This window comes from Pyxicephalus adspersus, chromosome 9 (genome assembly GCF_032062135.1).
Source record: "Pyxicephalus adspersus chromosome 9, UCB_Pads_2.0, whole genome shotgun sequence".
NCBI classification, from domain to species: Eukaryota; Metazoa; Chordata; class Amphibia; order Anura; family Pyxicephalidae; genus Pyxicephalus; species Pyxicephalus adspersus.
Window position 1 is genome coordinate 50,162,501 of NC_092866.1, and position 13,625 is coordinate 50,176,125.

At 37.9% G+C, this 13,625-nt stretch overlaps 1 protein-coding gene across 3 annotated transcripts in view; it reads right to left on the bottom strand.

Moving 5' to 3' along the window:
• Nucleotides 1-4,746: 4,746 nt before the first annotated feature.
• WT1 (WT1 transcription factor) overlaps nt 4,747-13,625 on the bottom strand; it is a 41,900-nt gene continuing 33,021 nt past the window's right edge. For 2 of the 3 annotated variants that reach the window (XM_072421878.1, XM_072421875.1), the window contains 4 exons: nt 11,521-11,671; nt 11,247-11,336; nt 9,905-9,997; nt 4,747-8,305 (listed from right to left, as the gene is read on the bottom strand). In XM_072421878.1, the coding sequence (XP_072277979.1) occupies nt 8,184-8,305; nt 9,905-9,997; nt 11,247-11,336; nt 11,521-11,671 (456 nt within the window). In that variant the 3' untranslated portion in view covers nt 4,747-8,183. The remainder of the gene's footprint in view (nt 8,306-9,904; nt 9,998-11,246; nt 11,337-11,520; nt 11,672-13,625) is intronic. The other variant, XM_072421876.1, reaches the window with a different exon arrangement.

Here is a 13,625-nt window from a genome sequence, read left to right on the forward strand (position 1 = left end):
GGAGTTTGCAGTGGTGATGTTTTGCATAGCCTATTTATTATTGTAAAGAAATTCCCAGATTCCTGGCAAAACAGAATGGACAGACTGTTCTTTGTCGTCTTATGTGTCTGCATAGACCTGCGTAGACGCTTTGTAACGCCAGCCAGGTTTTTCTAAACTAATGCTAAACAACCGCATTTTTCCTAAACTAAACTGCACTAACTCCTCCTCATCCGTGCCACTTGCACCTCCCCTGCAGAGTCTTACATGGTGCTTATATACTTAGTAATGATACCCCCTTTACCACTAGCCATACCTGTGTACTGAGGTCCCAATGGCCTCTATCATGACATATACTGATTATCACCATTACAATATGTAGGCTTTTAGTGCACAGGCATGGCCATCACTGCAGAGATTTTTATTGCAATAGACAAGGCCTGGTCGGGAGGTAAGTAGTGAGCAGGGGAAGAGTTAGAGCAGATTTTCTTTGGTGTGTTTGACCTTTAATGCTAAAGACAGGGAAACACTGAAACAATAAAAGGATACAACAATTAGTTCAGAAGGAGGAACCAAAGAGAACTTTGGGGGTTCTAGAAAACTGACTCTTTCAGCTTCCCTACAGACATCACATGAAGATTTTTATTTAATAGAACTACAGTCTGGTAATATAACCAATAGGAAAGGGAGAGACTTAAATTTACATGTTTCTTTTCGTAGCATTGTATATTAGGGTGACATCAGCAGAAATACATGCTGAACTGCAGTTCACTAAATATCTTTAATGCTCTTTAATACCAAGAGTCTAGACAGCATCTAAATACAAAAATAAACAATTCAACTAATATTTCATTCTCCAAACGCTCCATTCTATAAACAGGTGATAAAATTACAAAAAAAGACCTTATAGCTAGACCAGTAAGTACAAGGAAAAGCAACTAAATATATGATAGCCAGCCCTGATAACAACAGATAGATCACCGGTTTTATAAATATACCAGGGACTTCAATGCTTCCGTATTTTATTATGACATGAGTTCGTCTAAACCAGTTTTGACCTTTCGGCTTGGGGCAAGTTTATGAACCAACTTCAGTAAGTTTTTGTGTTGCTTTTGCATCAAGGAAGGCTTCTTCACCATGAGTTGAGTCTGATGGATGGTTCTCTCTAGAAAGTTGAGTTATCCTTGACTGAAAGCAGATGGCTTAGTAAAAAGGGAATTGTTCCAACAGAGACTTTATCAGTTGTTAAAGTTCAGCCGGGACCATACTTCCCTAGGCAGAGACAGCAAGCCTTCTGTTTCAGCACCATATCACATATTGTCCTAATGAATCCGCACAGTACACTAGAGACCAGATAAATGCTCTGATATTAATGAGTTTTGGCAGAATGGGTATGGTGCAGTGTTACCAGAATGCTCAGCCAATCAGCTCAGAATAAAAATGTTTTCTTTTGATTAACTTGCTACATTATTTTTGTGTGTTTATATTTGATGAATCAGGATTTTTAATGAAATTTCCAGCCTTGCTATGACCTGAACAAAACTTTTTTATATATCAAGTACTAAGGTAGTCTTATATCAGATAATGTGTTAGAGAAATGTACGTCAATATTTTGTATTTTATTATTGGCTGCTGATTTTGTTGGTGCTGTATTAAAAGCAATCAATTTAATACACAAATCTGAACTGCAATGGATTGTAAGCTCTTCGGGGCAGGGTCCTCTCCTCCTGTATCACTGTCTGTATTAGTTTGTCATTTGCAACCCCTATTTAATGTACAGTGCTGCGTATTATGTTGGCGCTATATAAATCCTGTTTATTATTATTATTATTATTATTAATAATAATAATAATAATAATTATCATAATAATGGATTTTTTACTCTGTTTGGCCACAGTTGTAATTTATACACTTCTGCCAGACAGCACAGCTGGGAGAATAATAACACTTTCATAATTAGAGGTAAAAGCTAACTCCAGGTTTGCCAGGCTTTTCTTCTTTCCCACTTTCTCTTACTAGAGCATTCTACAGCCTTTAAAAGTATATATACATATCTTGTTTGCCTTCAATCTGGACTTGTGATGTCAGATACTTATTTGATAATGAGCAGATCTTATATATGCAGGGACCAGTGCCATTTAATGATGTGGGCTGACAGGGAGTGGGTTAAATGATGGGCTTCCGACCACAAGAGTAGTGATGCTGGATCTGTATCTAGACAAGTTCATGAGGGACAATGCCGGAGATATAGTGAATGTTGCAACCAGAGCTGTTTCAATAATACTCCCCTAAAGCTCCCATGAAAAAATAAAATATTGATTATTTTACCCATTTATAGCAATCCCACAAACTTTAACACTGTACTAGGGCTCTGGGCTCCAAAGGCTGTACAGTACAGACACACTGATACATCCTACAAGAGGTGCTATGAATCAAGGATCTCTGCCAGGTTGGGAGGCTTGGTAGAAAATGATGTCACAGACTGACTATGGTGGACTTAGTATTCCTATATACATTTTGTAGGAGAACTCTGAGCTTTAAGCTGACAATACTGCCACAATTATTAGACCATGTGGTTAGTATTGTCACCCTCTAGATCAGTGGTCGCCAACCTTTTCGGTTCTGCGGACCACTAAAATCACCGGCTCCTGACCGTGCACGGGGAGCCGCGTGTCACTCAAAGGGGGAGAAACCTCCCCCAGAGTGGAGTCATTGTAGCATAACCCCGCCCACTCTCCCATCACTGATTAAAGCCTATGATGGGAGATTGGGCGGGTTATGTTCAGGAATACAGCTCACCCACTTCCCTGAGCCTGGGAATGCAGGGGGGACATGGTCCGCGGCTCTGGCTGGTGCATCCCCTCATCGAGGTCCTTCCCCTGACCCCGCTCGGGGGTTGCACTGGCCAGAGCCGCGGACCCCCAAAATTTTCCCCTAGACCACCGGTTGGCAAAGTTTTTAACATGGGGGAAGCTTTGAAATCACTTTCAGTTCTTAAGGAACCTCTTTTATCATTACTATATCATAGCTCACAGTATATTAGTGTAGTGGTAAGTAAGAAGAATTAATATTATTATTACTGAACAGTATTTATATACCGCCATCATATTATGCAGCGCTGTACATTAAATAGCAAATGACAGATAATAACAGATAATGACAGATAATGACAGATAATAAAGGTTGCAAATGACAGATAGATATAGACAGTATTACAGGAGGAGGAGCGGACCCTGCCCCGAAGAAATTAGAATCTAAGAGATGGGGGAAGTATAACACAATAGGAGGGGGGATTTGGATAGGTTGGAAAGTAGTAAGGGTTTTAGGAGACAGAAGAAGATGGGTAGGCTAGTTTGGAAAGATGGGAATTTGAAGGCAAAGCAGATACCTTTCACATTGCTGACCATTGGAATGACTGTGACCCTTACAGGTAACCAAAAAGATAATTGGTGTCACTTAAATTGGACCAAGTGGTCCAAATTGCTCATTGCTCAAGGAACCCCTTGCAAGCTCTGGAGAAACCCTAGGGTTCCACACAACCCTGGTTGAGAAACACTAGTCTAGAAGGAAATGCAACATACAGACAGGATCAACAGGTGTTTGTAAAAATGTCTTAGGAAAATATGTCATAAAAGAATATTAATAAAATGAGCTTGATAAACTGTATTATTTAAACTTACCTTAACCAATTTCTAGTGTTTAAAAATATTTAATCAACACCTCAAAGGATTCAATGGTGTCACCTCTCTGCTTTTGACTTTCTGATTGACCAACTAAGTAAAATTATATATATGAATATGGTCATATTTATATGCACAGTATAAATAGACTGTAAGATAGTATAGACTTTTTTACATAACCCGAAATGTGCCTTTGATGCTTTATTCCTTTTTAAAACTGAAAAGAAAGGGCAGGAACGTTTCCAGCGGTCATGCCTCTATTATATTTATCCAACATAAGGCAATAAATCCTATGGTGTTCTTGACCTCCCGAGACGATGAGCTATGTAAGAATATGCAGTGTCTGACATTCTACAAATATTTTCTGGTTTTGTGGACACTGAGCATCCCCAGAGAGCTTCCATACTCTTCCGGGGGAATGCCATTTTACACGTCTTTGTCTTACTGGTCTACCATGTAAAGTTACATTTACTCAGAAGTAATCTTGTAGATAGATTTATTTATACATTTTCAGTGAGAACTGATTAAAGTCCCCCTATTTATATGAATGTGCCCAGTGCTCAGGCACCACTTTAAATTCCATTCTTAGGCCATCTCCAACCCAACACAGCTAAATTTTACATAAAACATACATTAGCCTAAGGATAGAAAAGAAGGGTTAGGGAAGAATGCAGCAGATACAATAATTTTGTCTTTTGACTACATGTTAACACACTATTAAATGCAACAGAAAATATGGGGAGTTAAAATCTCTTTCTGAACAGTTCTTACTTTGGCCCTGATTTATTAAAGCTCTCCAAGGCTGAAGGGGATACACTATCATCAGTGAAGCTGGGTGATACAGCAAACCTGGAATGGATTTCTTAAAAGTCATTTGCTATGTGCTAGCAAATGTTTTCAATCCTGGACCAGATCCATTCCAGGTTTGCTGGATCAATCGGACAATATGTCTTTCTCTACCGATACTTTTAGGTTGTATAAATAGAAAAGGGACACTTTCCGTACTACCACAGAGGCAATACCTTTGCTCAGATCAATGTGAGACAAGACAACAAGAAGGACAAAAATGACAAACCGGTCACTGTGGCACATTTCATAACTTTTTATTACAGTTTAAGCAGCATATTTACAATTATTGGCCACAAAACCAGTGCAGCCTGCACAAATATCAAACTGCTTCCCGGATTTGAACATGACACCCACCCCCTGAAATATCTTACATTAGATAGACATTTATTTAGAGCTTTTCTGTCTAGCTATCGGCCTTTAGGCTGGATAAGACCTGGTAATGATGTTTCCGAGTTCCCCTTATAGTTAATATACTTCAAAGACAATGAGGCAAATAAGTCAAACATCAAGAATTGAACCATGGTCCCAGAAACCCAAATGCCCAATGAGGATGGTTCACCAACCCCTTATTTCCCAAAAAAATGTAGTGTACTGAACTATATGGGAATGTAGTACTAAGTTTGCTGCCTGCCTTTATTTTATAGTTCTTATTTTAATAGTTTCGATTACAACTGGATCAAGGGCAGGCAGGTTCTTTAGTACTATAGAATTATAGAGAATAACTAAATGTATGGAATGGGGGTTGTAGTATGGACTTTCTCCTAGTCTATTCTAATATTTGTCATGCAGCCCACAATGGCCTTCAAGGGTATAGCCAAAAGTCTAGCCCTATTCACTTCATTATCTGGACAGTACTGATCTAGACATTTATGCTCACTGTACTTCTATTGGTAGTCACTGAGATACATGTTTTCACCAAAGAAATCAGTAAGAGATTTTCCAGAGATAACTCGTGCCATGAAAACTTTGAAAGCAAGTTTGGTCCCCAAGCATATTTAACAGCAGATTGCCTGCTCCTAATAAAAGCTGTAAAATAAATTAAAGTCTACAAAAAATAATTCTTCAATGCAACATTTAATAATAAAAATACAAAAACATTCCACCCGCTCACACTTACATACTTTCAGGAATGGTAATCTATTGTTGGACATGTTTTGTGCCTCATATTTTACTGGGGCATCACTTGAATGTTCACCAACCTCTATTGGGAATGAAAAAAATGGTACGGCAACATTGTTGGTGATAAAGTGGTCTTGGATAGACAACCCTATTACATAATAAAGGCTACAATTTTGGAGAAATGGAAACTTGGGGTGCATTCCGAATTATTCAGCATTCACATTCTAAAATGTACTTATGAATTTTAATAGGTAAAATCTAATTGGTTGCAGTGTGACACACCTTAATATACCACTATATCCCATAATTGAGATATGGAAGAGTAACCTTAAGAACATTAAACAATTTAAACTAAGCAGGTTCCGTCAAAAGCAATAGTTCCAGTTTTTAGTATTGACACTGTGCCACATCAGACTCCTATTTCATGCGAAATAAAGCCTGCCATAAAATAGGTTGGAAAATCTCAAATGTGCCCAACGCCAAATAAAATGCATATAGGTTCCCATTTTAAAGTCACAGAAGCCCATAAAGTGTACAGTTAGATTATTCTTCACATTTTTCTCCAAAACCAAACCATTCAAATGTTTATTCAATTAGGAAGTGCAAAGAACAGAAGGCATGTATAGTAATCCATTAAATCCAATAGGAAATTTTCATTCTCTGCACTTTGCACATCATTACTGAATTGAGATGTGTTAGATAACTTTTAAAAACATTAAAACATCACTGTATGGAAATAGATGGGAATTTGATGATATAGCCACCTATATATCACAGTTTGAATTATAGTGTATGTAGCCATTTTTATTTTAATTTAATGAAGGATACAGTAAGGTTGTAAAAAAAAACCCTGCCCAAGAAGTAAGAGTAAAACTTTACAAAGTGAGTTAAAGGCCCTGATTTAATAAAGCTCTCCAAGACTGGAGAAGTTACACTATCATTGGAGAACCTGGGTGAGCAAACCTGAAATGGATCTGGTCCACAACTGCTAATATTAGCAAATGATTTTAAGAAATCCATTCCAGATTTGTAGGATCTCCCAGGTTCTCCCATAATAGTCTTAAAGAGCTTTAATAAATCATGTGTGTTTAAAAAGGACAAATATCCCAATTGGAAGATTTTTTTCTCTATTCCTGTTACATTGGCAATCCTTGGGTGATCCTTCAAAGTAGCAACAAAAACGTCAATAAAAACTTGACAGGGGATGAAAAATTTTTCCATATGGTTTCCAAAGTGAATAAAACACTTTGGTTGTACATGCACTTTAAATATATATGCATAGACCCCTGGTAGGACTAATATAGTTCATTGTTGGATGGGCATTGGCATTTTTAGAGGTGCACCTACTTCTCACGTACCTACAGGCCCCCAGCTGTGAGATCTACCTCCTGTTTTTAAAATGAACATATATGGGGGAGAGCAGGACTGGGCTATTTAAATAAAGCCCATATACTATAGTAAAATTGGCCTCTGACCTTGTGGCGAACAATATGGAGGCGCTGAGATCACAAAGGGAGAGCGTACTGCAAGTATGTAAGTAACTGGTGTACAAAACCTAGATAACATAATACTAGTGCAAAGAGTAAAAGGTGTAGGCTCCAGCATGGACTTCACCACGATATCTATATAGAACAATCAATTTGCTATTGGAATCTATGTAGGAAACCGATAGCCTAGACTAACACTTATTACTGCCACGTATTTCCCAAAAATTCTGAAGTTTAACATAAAAAGTTTTTTGACTTTATGATAATCATCATTGTGGCCAAAAAGAAATAAAAATACACTGGTATTCTTTGATTTCTGAATTTGTCATGTAGAATGTGGAATTTCAGGGCATCCCAATAATGACTCAGATTTTTTAAAGTTCTCCAAAACTGGAAAAGACAGACTATCATGGGAGAACCTGGATGATCCAGAAAAGCTTTTTTATGTACTTATAACTTTGTGCCAATGCCTTGCTCCAACAAAAGATGTGCCAATATTCCAAAGCTCATATCACCTTATAAATTTTCCACCATTGCTTTTTTGTAGAATGTGTATGATAGTAAAATGAACCAATCTGCTGCCTATCTCAAAGATCTGAAATTTTTGATGAGCACTGAAATACCATGTCTATGACATATTGAGCCAAGTTGTTAACAGTTCTGTACAGTTTGAGCTGCTATATTCTAGTTCCCTTGACTTTTATTGTTGCTTTAAAAAGAGTCTATGCTGATGAAATTATGAACAGCATCCAAAGGAGTGGTATGATCCCACCCCATGACATAAGACAACCAATGCACATTTGTTTTTCATGCTTCATACAGCAACACATCCTCACCGGTTAAATAATTAACAAACAGCACAGAAATAACAAGGCCAAACACAGCCATTCACTAGAGAATTTGTCCCACCAATCAGTAGAACCTTCTTTGCAACCCGTCACTCATACAAGGGCCGAACAGAATCCCACTTCTCCTGTTATATGGCAGGAGTCCTCCAGTTGGTTGAGTTGGAAGCTTTATGTATAATATAATAGAAGTTTAAGTCCACGGGGGTCTCTGGCCCCATCACCTAAAGAGCCAGTTGTAGCTTGGTCATATTTCTCTGGTGCATGTTGTGATGACGGACCAGTTCATCTGACCTGGCAAACTTCTTTTGACAGCTGGGCCATCTACAACTGAAAGGCTTTTCACCTGTTGACGAAGAAATGTCCAGTTATCATGAAAGAAAACCTTATCAACATGAATGTACAAAAAAAGCAAAAAAGGCGAATGGCTAAATGTGTCTGTAAATTGCTTGATGTGTGATGTTCTGAAAAAATGTACAATATATTCCTGGCATGATGACATATAAAAAAGATCAGTTAGTTTTTTATTATAAAAAATTTGTTACTATGTAATCTGAGGACCTGTTTTACAATCTGTAGCTGAAACCAACAATTATATTTAAAGAGCTGATCCTTAGCAGCAAAGGTAAATCCTTTAAATGTAGGAAGATAGGACAATAAAATCTGGGAATAAGCTGTTTCCAAAAGTTGAGTTTTAATAAATTTTAATCAGCCTACTTTTAGGCTTCCAATGACAATGCAAGCTGGAGCACACTTTTGAGGGATTCTAAGCTTACACATGGACTTTCTCCCTACATTCACTCTATATCACACAGACCTGGTTATGTGGCACTCAGGTACCTATGTTGCATTATTTCAGAAAGATTTAGGAGTCACATACTACCCTTATAATCAGGAGTAATGGCCATTTTTCTTTGTTCCAGGTGCTCAAACAGAACATCAGGGTATTAAGGAGTAATTGGAGCATGTTGTAAGTCGTTATTATGTTGAATCTATTGATTTGATTTTCATGGGCAAAATATATTTGAAATTTTTAAAAATAGGTGTACCTAAAAACAAGATTAAAATCTAATGACCTGTACTAAAAAACTAATAGTGTACGATAAAGGGCTCTTTGCAAAGATGACATTGGCGACTCATCCACTGCCCACGCTGTAGATCCCTGCAGTGGTGATTTAAGCCTGCCAAAAGAAGTTTCTAGAAAAAGTGTGGCCCAAGCATCAAGCTAAGGTTTGGGGTGAGGATGAACATGAGGATGTTCTTTTTCACTAACTCCTCAGTGATTAAACAAACTAATTTAAGTTTATCTAGAGCCTTCATGTCCTTATTAATTCACCTAACCTTTATTCCCCAGGACAGCTACCAGAACAATTACCGAATGATTCCTCATCTCCCTACCAAATGTCTATTGAATTCGTCTTCAAGATCAGTATGTGGGGAACAACAATGACGGGTAGGGACGGGGGAGGTTTTAAAAACTCGATCTCGCTGCGAATTCAGCCGTTTTCGCTTACCGAATTTTAAGCGAGAGCGGCCCGTGTTAATTCGACGATCGAGGTCGAGGTGGCCGCATTCATAGAGAATATCCCCAGGCACTAGAGGTTAATTACCTTCCCTGCAAATCCTCCTGTTATAATTTCCTCGATCTTCCGATGGTTTCCCGAAATCGGTTCGCTGAAATTTGCCGAAACCATTTGAAGTTCGAGGATATTTTCGCGAGAATTCCAAAGGCATTCTCGTTTATCCCTAGACTGACAGGTACAATATAGCCATATATCATGTGTGCTCCTAATGAAAGCATTCCGTTGTCCCTTAGATAACATCTGTAAGCATTATATTAGTTAAATGATGTCAGACACATTTTCTATATTTTGTCAGTGTACTCTGTAATTACAAGCAACAAGTAAATTCAAGAAAATATAAATGTGAATAAAGGTTTACGCACTTGTTTTACCTGTATGAGTCCTGGTATGTGTCTTTAGGTGGTCGGACCGTGAGAACTTTCTCTGGCATGTTTTACACTGGAAGGGTTTCACACCTAAAGACAGAAATGAAGAACTTAAAGCATATGCAAACCTTGTAAACCTCTCCTATTTGTTCTCATTTGGTCTGTTTAATATACCAATAAAAGCACTTTGCTATCATCTGTTCAGAAAGTATAAAAAATACCTGTTGACCATTCCAAAAAAATTAGAAAGCTTGTGACCTTCTATAATTTCTTTGCATTAAAATCCCGAAAAGTGTTAATATTTCCACACAGTTTACCTCTGCTGGATAACTGCCCCCTTCCCTATATTATGAAAATATGGAGGTAATCCTATCATAGTATAGCAATTTATTAGACAGAGTAGAGAGAGTAAGTATAGCCATCCTAAGAGAAATATTGTGTTACTCACAGAATCCACAGGTAAAAATAAATGAGAAAAATGTGCATGGTCCATTGTGGGTTTAACAAACATTTTTTATCACCAATACAAGATAAACATGCACTGTGAACCTTCTGTGCACCTTAAAGTGTACCTATACTCAGAACTTTCACATTACATAAAAGGGTAGAGAACCCCTTTTATGTAGGGTAAAAATTCTGTTTTTTTTTTTTTAGGTGCAAAACCCTTTTTAAAAAAAAAAAAAAAAAAAAGGGGTACTGCACCACACCCTAACTCCCGGCCGCCTAGCTGGTCGAGAATGAATGAGAGCGCAAAGCCTCCTGGGGATACCTACGTCAGGCATCCCGGGAGGCTGTTGGGCGCTCCTTCTACGCCTGCATGCGCAGAAGGAGCCTTTATGCTGAAAGAGAAAAAATTGCCGATCTCTCGCGTGCACAGTCAGATTGGCAAATTTTATTTTCACCTTACGTCACCTGATCTCACGTCTGGGTCGGGTGACGTAGGATGAAGAACCTGGAAGAGAAGATGGTGGCGCCCGGAGCGCCGGCCTGGTACCGATGTCGGGACCAGATGCTGGACATCCCCAGATAGATCAGACTGCCCTGCGGGATTGAAGGTAAGTGTTTTGATTTTTTTTTTTTCGTTTTTGAGTATAGGTCCTCTTTAACACTGGGTTCACAACTGATGATTGCCAATGTAAACATGTACAGTGAACCCATTGCTAATGTACCTAGCAGACAGATGCTGCCTACTGTGTACCTTTTGGATTTTGAGTGAACATCGGGTTGTTTGGTTTTCGTATAACCTAGCCGACCCTTGGATGTTTGATTTATTCCAAAAAGCATAAATACCCATGTCCTTTAGGATCATTTCTCCTTGTTGTTTAGATATTCTACACACCTGTGTGCCGTCTTTGATGCCTCTTAAGTTGGTCCGAACGAGAAAACCTCCTCTCACAGTCCTTGAAATCACACTGATAGGGTTTCTCACCTTAAAAAAAAATCAGGTTTTTTATTAGTGATGCTGAAAATCTTGGCCAATAATGACCTGACTCCTAATTGATGGAATAATTTGGATACGCCAAGTTCATTTTAGCTCTATTCCATCTCTTGACTTTGGCCTTTATTTTGAGCTGTTTACAAATCTGTGCATGTTTATGTGATATTTTTCTTACCTGTGTGCTTTCTACTATGCATCTGCAGATGGGACAGTTTGAAGTATCTTTTGTTGCATCCTGGGTACGCACACATAAAAGGCCGTTTTTCGTTGGTTTCTGTCGATGACCTGACTATAGCCGGGGTCACACCAGGAACACGTCTAACATCCTGAAAAGGAGATCAAATGTATACATAATGTATTGTTGTATAATATTGACTTACATTTTTATTAATCTTTTTGCAGAGGATCATAGTGTAGGGATGTACATACTAACCCTAATCAGGATTGTGATCCAAGAATGAAAATACCACAAGGACTGATTTTTTGTTCAGTGGTCTATTTATTAGGATTTACTACCTAACATGCTTTTAAGGTATTTTGTGGTTTCAGATATGCTTTGGTTTTTATATTATAAATAAAATCATTTACTAGAATCTCATATAAGGTCAAGAACTTTTTTAAAGAAACTTTTAATATTCCTATTCAACAGCTTTAATGACCAAATTTACTAGTGATCCAATCATGGAGGTCCTTGTTTAGGCACTCTCCATTTTAAGGTGACAACTGTCCCTGTTTTCCAGGTGTGCTTCCATGTTGTCACACTATATCACAAAATTATTGATAGAGACTACAAGTTAGCATTTCAACATTAGAAACACCATCCTGCCATCATACAGAATCTGCAGCAAATCAGCAGCAGTGTGACGCATACGGATATAAAGGGCATTTTCTTTTATTAAAAAAATGATTTTTTTTACTACATAGTTTCGTAGAAAACTGTCATTCATTTAAGGTTTACATCTTCTTTAAGTAATGTAATAATTGTATTTTTAGCTCAGTAGTATGAATTGGAGAATCTTACAAATAAGAATGTTTTGTAGCAATTTACAGAGATATGCCTATAACAGGGAGCGTGAAGAACAAAGAGGCCAATTGTGCAGAATACATTTGTTGTTGTCCTTAGTCTGTTCTGTGCAGAACAAACTGATCTGAAATATTGTATCTCAGGCTGGAAAACTCAACAAACATAGCAGCTGATCCAGCAAGGACCAAAAATGTCCCAGGCAATGTTACATTGTAGCAGATAATCTCAGGGTTCCTGTACCTAGCACTCAACACTATGGCCTGAAGATAGTACAATGCTGAGCACAGTTCAATTAATCATAAAATGTTCACAGTACAGTCATTTTATTTGCGCACAAATATTATGGGATCAGTGTTTTTTTTTTTAATATTGTGAATCCTAAAATTATTTTAAATGTTAAAGAAATATTTAATCAGATGATGCTTATAAAAAAAATCTGCTGTTACTAAGTTTTGGGTTTGTATTGCTTCTGGATTCTTGCATTTGCTACTTTGTGGAATAAACAACACTTTTGAAGTTTAACCGGCCTGTTAGTTTGACACAAGGCCACATCCCTAAATCTTTGAACAAATACACAAAATCTGAGGAATTACCTCTGCAACTGGGACTTTTAAGGCCAATGAATATTGATTACAAAAATATAAATTCAAACGAAAATTTTATTTAACTACATTAAAACAGACATCAATTAAAACTTTTAAAAATGTGAAGCAAATATTGTCAAACTTTCCTGTCCGGGTTACCTTTAGGAATGAGTGAGAATGCCTCTGGCATGTTCACGAAAATTTCCTCAAACTTCCAATGGTTCCACAAAATTTTGGTGAACCGATTTTGCGAAACCATCGGAAGATCAAGGAAATTATAACAGGAGGATTCACAGGGGATTAACAGGATTCCCTGGGAATCCTCCAGTTTGCGATCCCCAGGGCACTAGAGGTTAATTACCCTCTAGTTCTGGGGATCGCACACTGTTCTCAATGGCACAGCCACAGCCACATTCATTGGGAAGATCCCCGGCACTAGAGGTTAAATAGGGACAAATCTTCCCATTCAAAACCTCTAGTGCTCCCTTATTTGGCTTTTTTTAAATTTGAGTTTGATCGGCAAATTTACACCGGCCATTCTCACTTACAATTTCGATAAGCAAGAACGGTAAGCTCACTCATCCCTAGTAACCTCAACAAAAATGCTACCCTTTTGTTTCGACATGTTCTGCGGAGTGTATTCACTTCTTCAGGAACAGAAAAGACAGGACA